Genomic DNA, 20,152 nt, shown 5'->3' on the forward strand with positions numbered 1-20,152 from the left:
TTAGAAATACCTGGGGAGCTTTTAAAATCCGGATGCCCAGGTCACGCCCATACCAGTGAAATTAGAATGTGTAGGAATGGGACCCACGCAATTGTGTTTTTAAAAGATCCCCAGGAGATTTGGAAACTACTGTAGTAGACACTGAAACAACAGCAAACACTACTAATCTGAATGCTAGTTTCCAATATGACCAAACTTACCTAACTAAACGGACACCATTCAATCACTGGCAGAAGAACTGCTCTTGAGTCTCAACAGGATGTAGTATAGAATCTGAGTTGGAGAAATATGTGCTCAAACCATGGCTTTTACAATTTATTTTTTCATGACACTTACTAGTTGGGTCTTGAGGAAGCAACTTAATCAGTTTCCTCATCTGTGAAACAACCAATAATTTATATAACATAGAACTTCCTCCTCCTCCTCCTCCTCCTCCTCCTCCTCCTCCTCCTCCTCTTTCTTCTTCTTCTTCTCATCCTCCTCCTCCTCCTTCTTCTTCTCCCCCTCCCCCTCCTCCTTCTTCTTCTTCTTCTTCTTCTTCTTCTTCTTCTTCTTCTTCTTCTTCCTCCTCCTCCTCCTCCTTCTTCTTCTTCTTTTTCTTCCTCTTCCTCCTCTTCTTCTTCTTCTTCTTCTTCTTCTTCTTCTTCTTCTTCTTCTTCTTCTTCTTCTTCTTCTTCTTCTTCTTCTTCTTCTTTGAGAAAGAGTCTCACTCTGTTGCCCAGGCTGGAGAGCAGTGGCACAATCTCAGCCTACTGCAATCTCTGCCTCCTGGGTTCAAGCAATTCTCCTGCCTCAGCTTCCCAAGTAGCTGGAATTACAGGCATGCACCACCACACCCAGCTAATTTTTATATTTTTAGTAGAGATGGGATTTCACCATGTTGGTCAGGCTGGTCTCAAATTCCTGACCTCAGGTGATCCACTCCCCTCAGTCTCCCAAGAAGCTAGCATTACAGGCGTGAGCCACCATGCCCGGCCTGACATGGAACTTCTGAAAGTACATAGGAAGTACCTGGTATAGCAAATGTCAACTTCCTCCTTATACTACTACCTTTATTGTAAGAGAGATAGAAACCACTTGTCTTTTTTTCCTGCCTTTCAGCCTTTGTTATTTTGGGTTGTTTTGTTTTATTTTTGACATGTCATGTAGGATTTTTAAAAGTGCATCTTCGTCAATAATGCAAAACTTAAAAGTAGTCTTTGTCAATAAATACATTTGTTCTCTTAGATATTGGGAACCCCAGGAGTAGTTGTCCTATTCATTCAGTCATTTATCCACAAAATGTTTGTAAAGTATCTATGACAATATGTCATTAATACTAAAATGCACTCATTTGCAAGATATATAATTATTTTATAGATGAATAAGAGACGGAAAAACTCAGACAATAAAACTATGCTACACCCTCAGTTACAATAGGGATTCCTATTTCAGAAGTCTTAAATTGAGCAAAGAAATGTACAAGGTAACATCAGTGAGAAGCAGTCAGTGGGGAATTAATCCTCCAGGATGCTAGGCATAGGACACAAAGTTATACAAGACACTGTTTCAGTCATGGGGGACAGAAAAGAACTAAGATCCACAGTTGGCATCAACCCTCTCACTTCCAAGAAGAGAGTCAACTCCAGTTTCATCCAGAGAAAACTCTTTTTCATGTCCCTTTTAGATCATTAAATGTCATACGCTGATCACTGTTTCACCTTTGAGAAATACAGTGACCTGTTTAAATGGTCCCATTTTTAAATCACTTTTCTTCAAATAGGGCCAGTTTTAAATGGCTGTATGTCATCCCACCCATGGATGAGCGTGAAAATGGTCCTCATTATTTCAGCAGATCACATACGCCATGCTGCAGGAGAGCAGGAGGTGAGAAGGTAGAGGAAATTCAATTTGATGATCACATGATCTTTCTTCCCCCGAACCTCCCCATTCAACTGAAGATTTTGTGTCGTGATCCCAAATGGGTCAAAATACAAGCCTGGAAAAGTTTTCTGAATAGTCTTTCTCTATTCTGTATATACTTAATACAGATATGCCCCATTTCTCTTTCCTTACATTGAAGCCTGCTTGGCCAGAAATGTGCCTAGGTTGGCTAATTTTTTTTTAAGTAGTTGGCAAAATATGTCCCCGAGTGGAGGCAAAGTGTTAGGGGAAGATTTTGGGGACAGGTGTACCACCAGTGATTCTGACTCACCCCATTGAAATGTCATCTTTGTATGTAGTTTGGGAATTAAATTTTGGTGATAGAAAAAAAAAATTCCAAAAAGAGAAAGAGACACTAAAATTAATATTCTCTTCAAATCCAAATGAGAATTCTACCAATAGCGTCTTGGTGCGCCATGCCAGGCCCATGCTCCAGTCAATAGAGATTTTCTTTTGAAGGTAAGCAATTTAGAGGATGAATCTGCTCTGCCGTCTGGTTGGAGGATGGGTGCCAAGGTTAGATCTTTAAGGAAATAATCTTATTAGTCCCTCTTATTAAGGAAGCCTCTGCAGTGAGTAGACTTTGAACCTGCCTGATAAAAAGTAGGTCTTGTCAAACAGCTCACAGCTCCTAGTGAAAAGGTTGAACTTTGTTGGTTTAGATCATCCAATCCAAATGCAAACATGTTTCTAAGCTTCTGTTTGCATACTCTGGGAGAAAAAAAGACTTCCTCTTTCTCCCAGACTCTGACACTAATAGGATTCCCAGGCGATGGCAGCTCCCATGGAAATTACTAAATCACTGTGTTAGTGGTGCATACAGAAAGGCAAAAGTTTCCAGTGTAACTTGAAATGTGAAGCTTCCAATTGTCACTGTTTGGGTCCTTTTATTTCTTATATCTTCATTCTTTTCCCCCTTAACGGATCCTGGTCTTCCTATTTCTGCACTATAACATCCCCGTACTGACCCCATCTGGAAGCTGTAAGGCTGAAATTTTGACAGCTTTGTCATTTTCATAGCTGTGAAGGTTGATGTCAAGCTTACAGGGTTATTGCTCTCCAGGAATACTTTACTACATAATCAAGCGTAAGGTCAAGCGAGGTGGAGAGAGAAAAAAACTCTAATTAAATCAGAAAGGGCTGACTTGTGCCTTAAGAAATGCATGCAACTTCAGGGAGAGCCGTGCTTGTATCCAAGTGCAACAATTGGCCCCAGTCAGGGGCTGCACTTGTCACAATGGACAACAAAGAAATCGCCACTAAAGCAAGCGGCTCCTTGAAGAACTGGCTTCATTCGTTGCTTTTACTCTGCCATTAAGGCCCTTCTCAAATCAGATTAAGGAAAGGCGCTGTAACACATAGTTTCATTCGAGTAATGGAAAGAGGAGAGCAAGCTCTTTTCTTACATCTGCTCCTTTGGTTCCTGAGATTTGTGGCTTCTGGATACCAGCCTGGTATGTAACACAACAGACAATAGTGGCCACGTGGAATGAAAGACATGTCTGAGACTAACGCTACTGAGAACAGAATTGAGAAGAGCCTTACTCCAAATTTTTGCATGATGTGTCCCTGCAAGGAAGAACCAGACACTGTGTAGAATTCTGAGAATGTAGAATTCTCAGGTAGGATTTGCATAAACTGTGCATTTCAGTTCAGCAAATCCTACCTGAGACCTACTGATACAGTTTGGATATGTGTCCCCTCTAAATCTCATGTTAAATTGTAATCTTCAGTGTTGGAGGTAGGGTCTGATGTGAGGTGTTTGGGTCATGGGGATGGACCTCTCGTGGCTTGGTGCTGTCCTTGCAATAGTGAGTTCTTGTGAGATCTGGTTGTTTAAGTGTGTAGCAGGCACACTCCCCTCACTCTCTCTCTCTTGCTCTTGACCCTCCCATGTGATGTACAAGCTTCCACTTCGCCTTCTGTAATGAGTAAAAGCTCCCTGAGGCCTCCCCAGAAACCAAGCAGAGGCAGGTGCCATGTTTCTTGTACAGCCCGCAGAACCATCAGCCACTTAAACCTCTTTTCTTTATAAATGACCCAGTCACAGGCATTTCTTTATGGAAATACAAGAACGACCTAATACACCTACTGTGTGCTAAATATTTGGCAAGACATTAATGGTTCAAAGAAGTCATAGATAGAGTTCTGTGTTTAACCCATTTATGCTGGAGGCTGCGTTTCTGTGTGTGAAAAATCAGACCTTGGTGATGACCTTGAGCAGTAGGTTATAAATAACTCCCACAAGCTTAGCATTCCAATAATGGAACACTAGGCATAAATGGGTTAATAGCAGTTTAAGAGAGATGAGCAAATACTACATATATAAGGTGGGATAATCATAACTGTAAAAATTATTGAGCAGCTACTATGCGCAGGTCACTGGTTTAAGTGCTTTGAGAGAACGACTTATTTAATATAAAGGTTAGACTATCATGCCTGGAGCGCATAGGCAAGGACTGCAGCTCAGCTGTGGAAGGTAGAGGGCATGGAACATTCCCTGCAAAAAGGGATTTAAATGTGTCTTGAAGGATGGATAAGAATTATACCCTATGTTTAAAAAGTAGAGGAGTGGAAGATAAAGCCTCTCTAAATTTAGTAAACCTCATAAATAAAGACTTAAAGTGCACATAAGATGAGATCATCCAAGAAATGTGGTATTCCTGCAGCACGAAGCAAAAGGCCAGTGGTAGGGAAGGGACCGAGGATGATGGAGTGTAATGAAGGCTTTGTCCTGTCGGTGAGGGAGCCAAGGGAGAATTTTTAAGTAGGGCTGATGTTTAGATTTCCATTTGGAAAGACTAGGGCACTGCTTCTGTCCCTACTGAAGTAATAATTGTACAAGTTTGCCTCATAGGCCTGGCTCGAAGACAATCCACCCTCTGAGGACGGCCACTGCCCCTGGAGGGGGATCTGTGTGGAACCCTCAGAATCGGGCATCACAACAGTCTATTTGTTGACTTAAATGAGAGGAATGAAGATTTTTTTTGTTTCTTTAATTTATTGGTGAATGCCGCTCATGGAAATTTAATGCTTCTGTATCAAATCAAATGCGCCAGGATTTCTTAGAAAGAGTTACATCCTTTAAGTGCCAGCCTGGAGTGTGTACCCTGCTGATATCCTTTTATGTCTATGGAAAAGACCTTCCCTGGACAGTTGGCTGCAACAGATAGTAACTCCTTCTTTGCCAGGCTTGCACGTGAGGATACCTGTGTCTTACACTCACAGACCAAGGAGAGCCATCTTTCTGAGAAATGCCTGTCTTTGATGGCCAGGTGATATGATCAAGGGACAAGGTAATGAATGAGAAAGGGAGTGAGAGGGGAGAGGGACAGAAGAGAAGCAATAATATGCTGTGAACCACAGTGAGGGACCTGATGTCACACAGACTGGTGACCGCAACCCTGAGATTCATTCCACTGAGACTTAGCACTGCAAAAAAAAAAAAAAGGCAGGCTACAGGGCATGAGAAATATGAAATAATTTATCAGGCCAGAAAGTTAGACTCATTTCCTTTTTAACCATTTTGCTGCAGGTTAAACCTTCCTTCGTGCTTCTGTAGGGCAGCTGCTGGAAATTTACAAAGACTTGCACCCAGCATTGGAAAGTGCCAGACTTTCCTGGCCACCTTTGCTAGCAGTGGAAGTTCCATTTCTTCATGAGCAGTGGCTGGGCCTCTGCATTCTGAAGGAGATGTATGCATCCCGGTTAGTAGAGATGTGGTGAGGTTGTAAGATTGTATGAGTCTCTGAAATATTTCTAGCAGTGAAAAAAAGAAGTCAAACCAATCCAGATGAATGATTTGGAAGGCTTTCAGAGGAAGGGGAAATATTACATGTCTGCCCAGGGTTCTGAAAAAGGGTCCCTTTGCTGAAGAGCTTACAAGTTCTGCACATACACACACACACATACACACACACACATACACACACACACACACACACGTGCACGCACAGTGGAACTAAGGTCAGCACTGGAAACCACTGTGCTATGGCAGAAAGGGTGTTGCGATATTGGAGGAGCAGGGCGATGCATGTCTGTTGAAAACTTGGGTTTTGCTTCTGGCCTTGCAACTGTAACAGCATTTTTTTTCCTCTCTTTATTCCCCGTGCTGTGCCATGATACAAAGCAAACATTCCTTTGACAATACGTTGACGAACGGAAGCCTTCAACAACTGGCCCACTCAGCAGCCTGAGCAAACACAGTTCCAACCTCCCCGCTCCTCTCGCTGAGTCCCTCACTCTCCAAATCGGGAAGAGGCTCTGCCCCTAGTTGATCATTTCGGGTCTGTGGAGCTTTCATAAGTCCTAACCACAGATCAGCTTTCTAAATTGAGAAGGTGATGAATTTTTAAATCCTTGAACCTGTGCTGTAATCATCTTTCCACCATCCTACATATTACAATGCAGGAAGGCAACAGATGTGTTTTCTTATGGCTCTGGCAACATGAAATATTGATAGGAATGGGAGCGTGGACTTGGTGTTGAGGTTCGTCCACAGTGAAGGTAGCGGTTTTCATCCCAGCTTCTCGTTGTCCACCTTTCTTTTCTGACACGTAAGACATGAAGAAAGCCCCAAACCCGTGATACCCAAGGCTAGTTCAATGAAAGCTCTTAAAAAGCTGTGCAATGAAATCTGTCTAAAAAGGTCTTTACCAGTCTCCAGGGACCAATGGCTAATGCAGCTAATACATGTTTGATCTATACAGATGATTTTCCCTTTGTCCTCAAGGGAATCTCTGCAAACACTTTGGGTTTACATGATGCCAAGCCCAAGTAGCCTGTCGGAAAATAAATAGCATTTTAACACATTCAAGCATCAGTCCCCAGGATGAAAAGTAGCACGTAGGCTCTTCTCTGAGTTGTCTAGCTGGGCTATAGGACATAATGAAAACTTCATTTTTAGAACATTTCTTTTTCTGGTGACATTGCACTCAGAGGCACTGCATTCTGAAGGGGAAAAGGCACAGAGTAGACACTCTGATTCAAAAAAAAAAAAAAGAAAATGAAAAAGAAAAGCAATAAAGCAAAAAAGAATAAAATTTTATCTAGGACAGTATTTCCAAATGCACATATGGGTGCCGTGTACCAATTTGTGTGGTGCAAGTATGCGAGATATCCTTAAGTGGCACATGGTTGAATTTTTTATTTTTAGAAAAGTTTTAATATTTATTTCTTGCAATATATTTTAGGAGATATATATTACATACATATATAGAGCGATATCTATATAAATGTAGCCATGTATAGCTAGCACATCCAAGCTGTGATTTTTTTGGATATTAACTAAGATGAAAGTAAAGTCAAAAACAATAAATCAATTTGCAGAAAAGTATTAAGGAAAGAATTGAAAACTGGATGGAACTGCAACTCCAGCAGCTGTCAGGAAGGACTGGATAGAACAAATACCCAGAAATGTGAGGGAATGGCTAACGTGGGAAATGCTGATGGAGAGAAATTCCCCACATGCTAATAGAGGAGGTGGAGCCAGCTCTGCCATGGTCAGTGGGGATGAGTGTGAGTCTACCTTCCCTGGAATATTGTCTGCCTACAGATACATCAACCACGACAGAGTCCCTGTGGCTTCTGTACACAGTTCTCTGTTGTCTGAAGTTGTGTTTTCTTTGTGATTTTTTAAGCAGAAAATCACACATGTCCATGGTGCCGCAATCTGACATGTTGTATTAACACTTTTCATGAGATCTGCATAAGGCAGGATGCTGCAGGTCACTCAGGAGAGGTGCGTTTCAGAGAAGGGTTCCTCTCAAAGGAGTGGACTCTGATCTGGACTCAAGTAAAAGGAGAGAATTTGTAACTATCCCATAATATATCTGAGCCCATGATAGAAAGATGATAGCAGCTCCTAGCTACCAAGTCTTCAGCATCTTCCGGGAATAACATATTAAATCTAACCCTCAGATGGGCTAAGTGAACCAAGCACCATTTGTTCTCCTCGTTGTATTTATGGGGAGTAAAGTGGGAGACTTACACAGCTAGGAAGAGATTCAAATCCAATTGTGTCTGAACAAGAGGTTGGATAAGTTACAGCAAGAGGCCATTCTTTGGCTATGAACACTTTTGGGGAATGGCCTCTCCTATAGCTTCGGTTCTGCCCACAACAAGCCTATGTAAATCCTACACAGCCTTCCTTAGAATAATACACACACGTAACTGTCCTCCCTAGTAATAGGATATCACAAAACAAGAAACATTGACTATAATCTTTCTTCTTGGAAAAGGGTGGGAGAGTCCAGGGGATGGTTCATGTGGGAGAATAAGAGGGAAAATAAAAAATGAATCTAAGTAGATGAGAGGAATACTCATGGATACACTGGGAATCCCATGTATACACCAGGATTCTCTTCCCAGATCCATAGTGAGCCCCTACATGACACTGAGAAGATCTCCTCTTTCCTCAATCTTCTTTTCCCCCTCGGTAGTATGAGGGGTTTGGCCTAAAGGATTACGTAAGTCCCATATGACCCTTTTTGTGTTGTTTTTCTCCTCTGATGTAGAATAGCTCAGAAAGAGCGAGTTGCCCTGGAGAGTGGTTGCTAAAACAATAGGGAAACAATAAAGCAACCCTACCTTCACTATTCACTCGGTCTAAGAACAAACAGTAGAGCGCATTATCATAAAGGATCCCAAGAAGTATACAGAAGACACCTCTTTCTGGAGCAGAAGGGAGGGGAAGGTGTGGGGAACATGGAGCCACACTCTACCCACTTCCTGGATTCCCTTGAGGTCTCTATTTGCTCCTTTCTTGGCTAACCACAACTTAGAATCAACTGAGTTTTCAAGTCAGCTTGTACAGACAAGAAACATGCTCTGAGCCCTCCTTCTAAAGAGTTTACCTTTCACTTCAGGAAACAAGATGACTGCTTTTCTACTGCTTCATTTTAAAAAGTTATTCAGATGAGGATTATACGGTTTCTGAATCTTCTCTGCCACCTTAATGTTCTAACTCACCAATTTAAAGATAGCCTTAAACAACTGTTCTGCCCCTGTGGAAACAGGAAGTAGATGCCTCAGGCAGTTCCTTGGGTTGCTGTGTTGGAAGCCATGAGAGCTTCTCAATTCTGCTGCCAGTGAGACACAACTTCACCTCAGCAGTGCATAGAGACATTCATCATTAGAAATTGAGTGGGAGCTTCTATATGGAAAAAAAAAACACCCTAGAATTTAAAGACCATCAAGAGTGCCTCTGTAATATTTATAGAGACAAAGAAAGACCTGTGTTTTACGACAAGCCTTCTTAACCCCACACATTGCAAAAGTACAAATAGCCCAGCAAAGTCAGAATGACCCATGTGAAGTATACCTTGTAAGACAGGAGATGTTCAACTTAATGCTGACTATACCATTCGTATGTACCATGGAAGTACATACAAAATAAGGGAAAAATCTGAGAAATGCTAACTTAATGAAACAAATTCATGACTCATATTAGAAAGTGATTAGCTGAGATTTGTGCAGTGAATAAAACGGCCATGTTACAACTTGATTTGGTTGATGTGTTTCAGAAGGACTCGTAATTCATGTTCCAACTGGAGAAATAGCTTCAGAGAATGATGCAACATATCATATTCTTGTTCAGGTGTTTTAACAGGAAGCAAAAGATAGAGTTGTTTGGAATTCTAATTGAGAAAAGAACCAAAGTAATGTTCACGCAGTCCAGTGTCGGGATATAGTGTGCTGATATTTCCTAGCAGAGAAAATGTAGAATCTGCTTCTTCTGAAGATTTATAATTTTGATAGCCTTTGTTTATGTAAGCAACAAGTGTGATTAGTAATTCAAATAACTTCATGTTCAAGATCTCTTGTATTTGTTTATGCATAAAAGGGTGCAATTATCCATTTAACTATATCATTAGAGAAAAAAATATATGGAAAAAAATTCTATATTCTTCAAACATATTAATAACTTATATGTGAGATGCCATCTTATTAAAAGTTAGCCTTTACAAAATATAAAGAGTTTGATGTGTTGCTTTTTCTTACTCAAAAGATTTAGAAGTAGCCATCAAAACCATTAGATAGATGACTTAACAAACTGTGGAAAGTAGGACCTTTTCTCCATAAAATATAACCTTAAAATCAAAATTTAAAGAAATCACTATCTGAAAAAAAAAAAACAATGTGTTCAGTAAAAAGTTAAATACTGGTCATGCAAGCTCAGTACTAATGCAGAGAGGCAGGATTGAATCGAAACCAATTTGTTGGATAGTGAGATGAAAGGCTGGCGACAAGTTCCACTGGTCTTATCTTCAGCCTTGTTGGGGAATGGCAGGGACATTTGATGTGAGGTCAGTCCTGTGGGTTCCGGCCCAGCTGTGCTGGGGGCATGAATTTGAGCAAGTCTCTTCCTTTTCCCTGTCACCTTTGTCCTCCTTCAGGAAATGCCAGTTTTGCATCAGATTGGAAGTTCTCAGCCTCCATTCCCTGTAGTTTGGGAGACAGGATGTATAGATAAGAAGGAGAAGGATTCTAGAGATTGTGGCTTGTGGTCATTTTCTTCCCCCCATCTCCTATGCAGCAGCCCTGTTTGGGTATTAAAAAGCTGAAATAATGTTACTTTACAGTTAAATCAACAGAAAGATGTTCAGCTGATGTTGAAAACTATGGAATCTCCTTTGTAAAAAGATAACTTTCGTGATCCTCTTCTTAATGCTTTCAGTTTTTATACTGTTTAGTTTTTATTGACATCTCTGTCATGGGGCAGCTCATCTAGACAAGTTTATTGAAGGCAAATGATAGTGATGACTATGGTGCTTTGCACACAGATTGTCAATAACAATCTGACTGTTTGGGGAGCACTTAGAGATGTGGTTCGAGCATGTGTGAACCTCAGCAGTGTAAGTTTTTGCCATTTAACTGATAACATTTTGAAAATTTATAACAGCTGAGGGTTATTATAAGCTCGTAAGATGCTAGGTACAGAGCAAAGTACTTTACATTTCTTACCGAATCCTCGAAAATAATATGGTCTTATTACCCATAGTTTCCAGATGAGGAAACTGAGTCTCAAGGAGGATGAACAACTTGATCAAGGCCATGGGGTCAGCATATGCCTGGCAGAACCTTAGACCTTCCCACATCACAGCACTCAGGGCAGTGAGGGGGTCCCAAGGCATCTTTGCTGAGACTTTTAGCCTGAGGTCAGCTTCTAAGTTGATTATGACTTAGTTACTGGAAGAATAAATAATTTTCTTGAATAATCTTCATCCCAAGGGATAGTCTCTGTTCCCATCACTCCAGTTAGTTGCTTTTAAACATTATTCAAAAAAATTACAATGTGGGTTGGATTCCTTAGTAGGGAGGACGAGAAGAACCGCTTCAAGCTGAGGACACAGTTGTTTCCAGATGTGGCCAGGGTCTCCTTAAAGGTTAGTGAGCTGGATAACCCAGCATTCTGGGCCTAGGGAATCAACACACCCACTTAATATCATCCCACAGGGCAATCTGTATCTTTTACTTTTTGCCATTCATCCAGTTTTTGGGTAGCTGGGTTGTATCATTGTGTGGTGTGTGACTGTGTATGTGTATGTGTGTATGTGTGTGTGTGTTCTCTAATGCTACCCTTCATTCATTTATTGCTGAGGGAATTTCTGCTTCTTCCTGCACTGGAGCCCAATTCCCATTGCTTTTCTAATGTTTGCACTGGAGAATGGGACTTCCCACTCTGGGCCCTGCTCTACTAACCTGCACTATGTTCTCTATCCATTGCTTCCATCTCAGACAGTGCTTTTCCTCCCAAGATACATGAGTTGGGTCGGACTAAGTCATTGGAAGTGACAGTCACTTAAAACAAATAAAAAAAAGAAAACTGGCAAAACACAGGGATGCATGTTCAGGGGAAGCCTTTGAGAAAAGCAGGTGGCTCTCGCCTCCTTGTGTTCTTGGATGAGACAATGGACTCTCTCCCCAAGCCGACTTCTTCTTGCTTAGATGAACTGACTTGACTGTGAGGTCCTGCCAAAGGTTGTTTCACTAAGCGGTGCCTGGGGCTTTCACAAAGTGAAGTACCTCTCTCTGCCTGCCAAACAGGGACTCTCCAGCTAGACAGTGGGGGAATTTCATAGCCTTCTCACCACTCCTCCAAAAGAGGAAGTTCCTGTCATCGTCTTACCTTTACCGTGCCAGGGTGCAGTTTGTTCTGCCTGTGGCTAATACTCCCAGCTCGTAATGTGCTGTTGAGCTATAGAGAAGGGAAATGGTGAACTGCGACTTGGAGGAATTGTTCATTTTGCTGAAGAGGAGACTTGAGGACAGAATCATTGCTCTACTTGGCTAAATCTGCGGTCTTCCTGTCTAGTGCTGTGGCTTCAATGGGGCACCAAGGAGCATTTGTACAGTGAGTGTGGTTGCTCTGCATCTAGCTTGGAAGGTTAGTCATGTCGCCAAATATTTCTTACTTCCCTTAACTGCCCATTCTAAATCAATCTTCCATGAATTCATCAAAATGTTTTTTGTAGTGCCTCAACTTTGCTGCTTCCATGTCAATTTCCTCAACCCAGAGAGGCCACTTGAAGGGCATTTCCCAAACTGTTATCTGAACCTTCCTCCCTGGAGTGTCTTCTGCTCACTCCAGGGAAAGAGTCCTTTTCCCTGGCCTCATTTGCCATGGTGGCCATATTTTAAAGCTCTCTTGGCTTCTAATAGATGAGTTGGGACACGCCTCAAAGTGTTTTCATTCCCTCTGAAAGAGGTTGAATCAGGGAAGAGATGGGGAAAAATATATGTGGGAACAGTGTAATTGTATCCAAGAGGATTCTTAGTAATCAGGATGCCAGTGTGTGTTTTCCAGAGCCTAGAGCTGACATAAATAATGTAGCGTACCTCGCTTTGTGCAGGCTTGCTGTGGAATGCTGATGGAGAAAAAGCCAAACTGGGATCTGAAGCTCCCGGCTCCCGGCACAGCCTTTAAAATCCTTTTATTGAGTGGTACTTTTGAAACTGCAGCCAGGACCTTGGCAGGCTGGATGTGCCAGGGAGAAGTCAGAGAAGGAACTCCGGAGGAGGCTGCCTTGCTCAGCTTTTGGAGAAGGAGAATCTGGTGCGGCCTGGATGGCTCCAGCTAATGATTGGTTAATTTCATTTTGCGTTCCTAATCCCACAAGGAATAGGACATCTCCGTCAAGGCCCTGAGAGCTGGGTAAGTGTGCAGCTGTTGCTAACAAGATATGACTGGCCCCTCAAACATAGTTAAAAGCATCTTGCTAGCCTTTTAGAGTCTCTTGCCTTAATGGGAAGAGCCAAATGAGCTTTGCGGGACAACTAACCCCAAATGAAGTCCTGCAGCTTTAGCTCATTTAAAGGCAAAGTGTGCATTGGGGAGAGGAAGAGGGACCACAAACGCCACAGTTCATTTGCAGGAGGGAAACAAATGTGTCTTCACGTGGGATTTTCACAGGAGGTCTGCCAAGCCAAATATCCAATTGAAACATCTTCCAGATTTTGATTTGCAGTGTAACTTAAGCCTATAGTCTTGGCCACAAATGATAGAGGTGAAGGAAAAGGTGGGGAGTGGGGGAAAGGAATAGAGGGATGCTAGAAATTATTCTCTGTTGTTGAGGCTCTTCAGGGACAGGCTCTCGGCATTTAGCGAAAGAGACAGCGATTCCTTTGCCTGTACTCTGGTGGTTTAGAAAAGAACCTCAGGGAATATTTGTTTTGTTTTGTTTTGTTTTCCTTTTGATTAAGGCATTTGGGGTCTAGAAAAGAAGATTAAAGCAGGATCCGTTTAATTTATTTAGTTTGCCTCACAGACATGAAGCTTCAGAATGGTAAGTGTCAATTACATTCCTACCGATTTGGGTAAACTAGCTGGGAGAGGGTTCTCACAGGGCAAGGATCTGTTACCAAATCCGGGCTGTCTTACAGTTTTTGGCCAATGACAGGAGCTGCTGTGTAAACACAGAAAAAACAGATGACAAGTTGGATTTGGGAAGGAAGGCTTTGTGTGGCTTGTCCTTTAGGGGAATGGTTCTCTGCTGTTGGTTTGACGATTATAGGGTGTCCTTGGGAAACCATCTATAGCACACTTAAATTCACTTGACAAATGTAAGCACAATCCAATATTTCCATCGAGGGAAAGGAGTATATATTTTCCTCTTATTTTGCTACAGATTTGTTGTTTTCTTTCTCCATGTAAGAATGGAGTGTTTTATAAAATAGTATTGGAAATTTTGTTTATTATGTGGTGTATTGCTAAGAATGTATTCTTACTAAGAACTCTACGAGTCCCTTTCAGTGATTTCATTGAACTGGTAAGGAAAGGAGCATGTTTTTCGCTGAGTTTCCTTCCATCCTCTCCCATTAGGCTCTGTGCTTTGTTACCTGCTACTTCAGGTGGTTTCACTGAAACTTTCATTCAGTTAGTCCAAAAGCCCACATTTCTCTCTGCCTGGACAAATGCCTTCTCAAATTAGCATTGTGGTTTTGTCTTGTGAAGGAAAAGTTGTATCTTCATGGATAAGGACAAAAGAGGGTTTTTGGTTTGTTTTTTCATTTTTTTTTTTTTTTTTTATTGGGGAATGTTAAGGTTTGGTCTTTAGTCTGAGGAATCTGTTTGGACAGTTTTCCAGCAAGCCTTCCATTCTTTGGGAAATGTCCATCTGTGAAATGGGCTTGGGATTTGATTAAAAATGTAACACCTCCACCCTTTGGAAGCCTTTCAGTCACACTGTGAATATTTGAAAAAAAATGATTATGGAGGGTTAGCTGAGGGGTTGTCAATAGGCGGGTCTCTGTAGGACTGAGTTTAAAAATGTTTTCAGCATGCAAAAACCGGGTTGCTTTTTGGTTTCTATTTATAAGTACATTCAAAGAAAGTAGATCTAAACTGCAGGGAAATACAATACTTCTAATAAACAAAACTTAGTGTTTATAACCTGAAGAAGTGACCTGAAGGAATATGAAGAATCATTAGAAGGCCGTGGTTCTTGGGTGTAGAGTCACAGCTTCATGTTTAATTTAACAAAACATTAAACATTTCATGTTTAATTTAATGAAACATTAGAGCACTAGGATTTGTCACCTTCATGACAGAATGTCAGAACTGTGGGATAGTTTCAACAGAATTCACATATCACACTGGAGTTGTTTCACATCCAAAGGCCTATACTTTCTTCTAGGGGTCTTTTTTTTTTTTTTTCCTCTCTGATAAAAGAAGGAGAAGCTAAAAAGCAAGTATAACAACAAAAACAACACATTAGGTATGCACTACTAGTCTAGCTAATTTTAGGGGGGCTATTAGCAGGCATTTAGGCAAATCTATTAACATTTAGCATCAGCACAAATGCAATTGCATTTCTACTTTTTGTACTTCTGACAAAATAAGCACACGGATCTTCAGGACAAGAAAAGAATGGACGTTAGAAACATTTATTAGGTGATAAACTTTTTATTAAACCCATTTGGATGTTTTTAATGAACTATTGAAGAACGTGGGGTGAAATCTTTGGAAAAAATTAAGTAAATGTATCCGTTTGGTAAAGATTATTATGAGCATGAGAGAGGCAACCCTCCGTACTGCAGCATGTGCCAGATTTTTTCTTACTCTGGAAAATGTGGTTGGAGGTTGATAGTGCTAGTTTGCCTTTGGCTTGTGATAGGAAATTTCCCTTTTTCGTATTTCAAAGTGCTGAAATAGAGATACGCCCTACCTCTCTGTCCATATTTTGCAGGTTGGTGGAGCTCTATTTTCATCAGATGCTTAGAATGCTTAGCTCTTTTCCATGAAAAACAAGAATTGATGTTTGGGCAGTGAAGGCAATTACCAATCCATAAAGCATGCATGTGTATATGCATATATGTAATTACACATGTACACCCACCCACCCATACACACACACACACACACACACACACACACACACACACACACACACAATGTACAAGTCTACAAACCCTTCCCCTTACCCCCCACCACCAAATTCTGCTTCTATTTATTTGAACTGCCTCCTGCACCATTTCTGGAATGCTGTATAAAACACAACAGAGATATATGCAAGGGCAGTGTTTTGTTTTGCGATGACAGGAGTGCGAATGCCTCTCCTGTTATTATATACTCAGCCTGTGTACCTTGAAGTGGCTGAGACCAGATGCTTCAGAGAGAGATGTCATATTCATGCAATTCAGGGGAGCATATGGCGAGAGAAAAATCGTTGTGACAGTTGCTGACCTGTGGAGCAAGTCTCTTTTTTAACCCTGAAAAAATAGCTTTAACCCTATCCTAAATAGCCACAGATACATGATTTAGTTGAAGAATTCTCCTGGAATTTGCATTCTGGAAAAAGGGTGCAAAAGGGGCTGGGGAAGTGGAGAAGCTGCCCTGGCCATTGCAGGATGGATGGCCTCTCCTGCTCACACCCTATTCTTGGGGTTACAGCTGGATTCCTCCTCTTAGCCTCTGGGTCCAAAGGCTGAGATTCAGCTTGGTGCGACCCAGCTTACCTAGTTCAGGCTTGTGATGGCACCCCTGCCTTCTCCCCTGGGAGCTGGAGAAGACCCAGCAAAGCTCAGCCCTGTGTACTGTCCTGGAGGCCAGAGGAATTGCCTCATCCTAACCTGAAGATAGCACAGAGGTAGCAGAAGTTGCCAAGGAGGTCCCTTCACTTTCTAAGGCCTCTTTTAATCCCTGCCCACATGCCTGACACTCTAACACACCCTGGAAGGGAAAGCAAGTGTAAATGCTTCCCCCTGCCACTACCACCAAGGACCTCCTAGTGTCATGTAGAAGATCTGTGAACAAAAATGCAGCAAAGCATTGTCTTCAGTGCCATGAGGACTGAGAGAAGAAAGCCTTGTATGGCCCCAGGTATTATGTGGGTGCAGAGGACAGAGCCGGCAACCCTCAGAGAGGTCAGAACGAGCTTCATAGAAGCAGTTTTGTTAAGAGAGCTGGTCTGGCAGATTCCCCTGGAAGAATCTGGGCTCTCCACACCCAGAACATGGCAGATGTTTAGCAAATCAGGTAACTTCAAGTACTGAGTTCAGTAAGGCTGGCACCCAAGGCATGAGGAAGGCAAGAGATTGTACTAGAAAGATAAGCAGAGCCTGTGGTGAATGACTTTCAATATCATCAAGTCTAAATATTCTTTAATCTGCCACATCCATATAAATCTGAAACAGCCAGCCAGCTCATAGCCGTAAGCAAAGCGAAGGTTGAGCAAATCAAAAACAACAGTATGGTTTATGTAAACACGTCTAAGTTTCACAATGTCCACAGCTAATTCAACATCTAAAAAAAAGGACTGGCTACCACTGTGTAAGCCAAACGCACCCATGTGCGTGTTTCAGATGGAGCCTGAGGGCTTCCAGTCTGCAACCTCTGCAGATAGTCAGCAGGCGCCTGCAAAGGGATCTCATCCTACCACTAACTTGCTTCTGATCTGAAAAGATTTTGGAGAAGAGCTTTTACAAATATAGAAAAATATGTTTGGAGACAAATATTCTAGTGTCCCCACTTTAGAAATATGGTTGGGAGGGAAGCAAATATATATGTTCATGTGCCTATCTAGATTTATATTTATATATATTTGTGTAATGGTGGGTGTGGTATGGTCACACCCACCATTAGTCAAAGCTTCTGAAAGTGGAATCTAAAATACAGGTCAAAATTCTGACTCTATAGACAAAGACGTATATTCCGGCAGACCACAGCTTAAAAGTGGTCATTCACCACGGGCCTCTGCTTATCTTTCTAGTACAATCTCTTGCCTTCCTCATGCCTTGGGTGTCAGCCTTACTGAACCCCTTTACACAGTGCATGTACTACATGGGTTTTTGCAAGGGATGGGGTTCTTGTTGTTTTTTTTTTTAATGTTTTAATTTCCTCACCAGCCATTTAACTTTATGCCATATGCTGATGGCAGAGCTGCCCCCACTTCTGTGAGAAGACCCTAGTGGTTCCACAAGCATCTTCTGAGAAAGCAGACCCGCTGAGTGTTTGCTTAGAATAGCAGAAAGGAGGCTAGGGAGGATGCAGGAGCCATCACCTTTTCATCTTGATCTCCTAGACCTTAACTCATCTGCTACCATATGCCTGTCATCTAGCCCGGGGCAGGACAGTCTGTCAGCAGCACCTCCCAGGAGAGACCCGCGATCCCACGGGCTCTGCAGTCTCAAATTGCTAGGGCTGTCTTTTGAGTTAAGTGTCAGGCTGGCTATGGGAAACGTGGCTTTGGGCCCTGGCTGCCTTAGTGGCTTTGAGTAAGAGTTCTGAGCATTTAGCATTTGTTGAAGTGACTGAGCTCTCAGTGCCTTAATGTATCCATCTGAATAGTGGATGGTAATACTTCTCAGCTCCATGGAGATAATGGAATGATAATTATCAAAAAAACAAAAAACAAAAATCTGTGACCCAGGTATCAGCTCACACCCAGTTCCACAGACCATTCCCACTTTCTGGGCATTCCTTGAGTTCCTGTTTGCTCATGTTTGCTCATTTTTTTAGCACTTGCTCCTTCTCCCAGTCCATCACGTCATGTGCCTGTCCCTTTCTCTCCACCCCAAGCTGCTCCAATTGTGGGACTTGGCCCCTCACCCCCAGCATGTGCAAAAAACAAACAAATTGGCAAACAAAACCTCAGGCAGACAAAACCATCCACCCAAAACCTTGTGTGGAACAGACTTTACTGAAAGTTTGAAGAAAAGGAAGAGTTTAGAGTTTCATATGCCGGCAATAAAAAGAAGCTTAAGTAGAATATTCAGCACCTCTCTTCTTCAAGAGTCCCTGGGTCAGTTCTGTCTACCTGGGGCTCCAGCTCCCTGCCAAGTATGCTGTTGCATTTCTGTCTCTTCTGATTGGCCAGAAATTCAAATGGATTTCATTATATTTTTGCAGAGCAGCTCAGCACTCTCCACATCCACCCTCAAAGCCAGCGCTTTCTTCTTTCCTCGCAGACCCCTTGACAGACTGCAAAAGGAAGACCATAGTATAGAGATTTATTTCCCCAAGGGTATCAATAGCACCATTTCCCATCACTAACCTTCAAGTCAAGAAGGGAAAGGTTGTTACATTTTGTTTTCAAAAGCACTTTTTCTGAGATATAATACTTAACTATGTACTGCCTGACATTTTTAATCTCCTTCCCATTTGGATGATTGATTGATTGATTGATTGAGGGACCAATTATAAAGGCAGTGTGGCCAAAGGTTAAGAGCACAGACTTGGGAGCTCTGCTGTTGACTAGCACTATGACTCCGAGCAAGTTTCTTAAGTTCTCTGAGCTTCTGGTAAAGGCAGATAGTCGAGATACTTCGCTGATAACCCAGCCACGTAGTTAAATGACGCCATGCATGTTGAGGGGCTGATTTCAGAACCTGGCACATGCAATGGTTATTTCCTTTGTCTGTAGTCAATGGCAGCATTTCGTTTTCATCCAAATTTTATAATAGGATGTTTTCTCTATTTCCAAAATTATTTTAGTTTAAATGCGTAGTGTGCTGGGATTCTGACATAAGCCAGATTGCACCTTGCTCTACGATGTAGAAACTGACTCTATCCATCCTCCATCCTCAAGACAGAAGCCAGATGGCCTGCTGCCTTCCCCTAAGTAGTCTTCAATTTAATGTATATTTCTCTATAGTGACCTTCACACTGCTACTGTTTTAACCAGACAGCTAACAAACCCAACGTGGTTCGGAATAACCAGCATTAGCTGAACTTTTGCCCAACCAATGTTACTAGAAACACAATCGCTCAGAATTAACGCTCTCATCGTCAATGGAACAGAATCCAATTGTTTGCTCTTGGTTTGAGTCCTCAGAGTGGGGCTGGTAGAGGGCAGGGAACAATTACTGCAACTAAAGTTTAATCAACAGTTTCAGTAACAATATTGAATTTAAAAGGTACTAGCTACTAGTTAGAGCACGGCTTAACTTGTACACAGGCAAATCAGTCATTCTGTGGTGATTAACATCTATTCAGAACAGAGAATGTATTATGGGTACTAAATTATCATAGGAATTAATGCAGTCTTTTTAAAGGGCTTAAAATATGTTAATAAATACAGTATTCCAGCACCTGCAGCTCAAGGAACCAAAGTCATTAAAGATGGATATAATTATATTTATTATTACAAGAATCTAGGTGGGGGGAAAAACAGTTTAATGAGCATGAATGAAATAGAGGTTCTTTATTTAAAACTTCTTACCTAAAGAAACTGCTCCCTTTGAAGAGCTGAGGTATTGCATGAAATCACTGAATGAAAGAACTATACAA

General features: G+C 41.8%; 1 protein-coding gene across 36 annotated transcripts in view; it reads left to right on the forward strand.

Moving 5' to 3' along the window:
* Window positions 1-20,152, forward strand: part of TENM2 (teneurin transmembrane protein 2) — a 3,966,312-nt gene that overhangs the window by 3,508,031 nt on the left and 438,129 nt on the right. For 3 of the 36 annotated variants that reach the window (XM_054252481.2, XM_078359116.1, XM_078359123.1), the window contains exon 2: window positions 12,777-13,078. The exons of 31 other annotated variants lie outside the window; for them this stretch is intronic. Coding sequence is in view for 1 of the 5 variants with exons in the window: in XM_035292095.3 (XP_035147986.3) it covers window positions 13,694-13,709 (16 nt within the window). In the remaining 4 variants the exon portion in view is untranslated. Of the gene's footprint in view, window positions 1-12,069; window positions 12,311-12,776; window positions 13,079-13,382; window positions 13,710-20,152 lie in introns of those variants that run through there. 2 more of the 36 variants (XM_035292096.3, XM_035292095.3) reach the window with 2 other exon arrangements.

This window comes from Callithrix jacchus, chromosome 2 (assembly GCF_049354715.1).
Source record: "Callithrix jacchus isolate 240 chromosome 2, calJac240_pri, whole genome shotgun sequence".
NCBI lineage: Eukaryota > Metazoa > Chordata > Mammalia > Primates > Cebidae > Callithrix > Callithrix jacchus.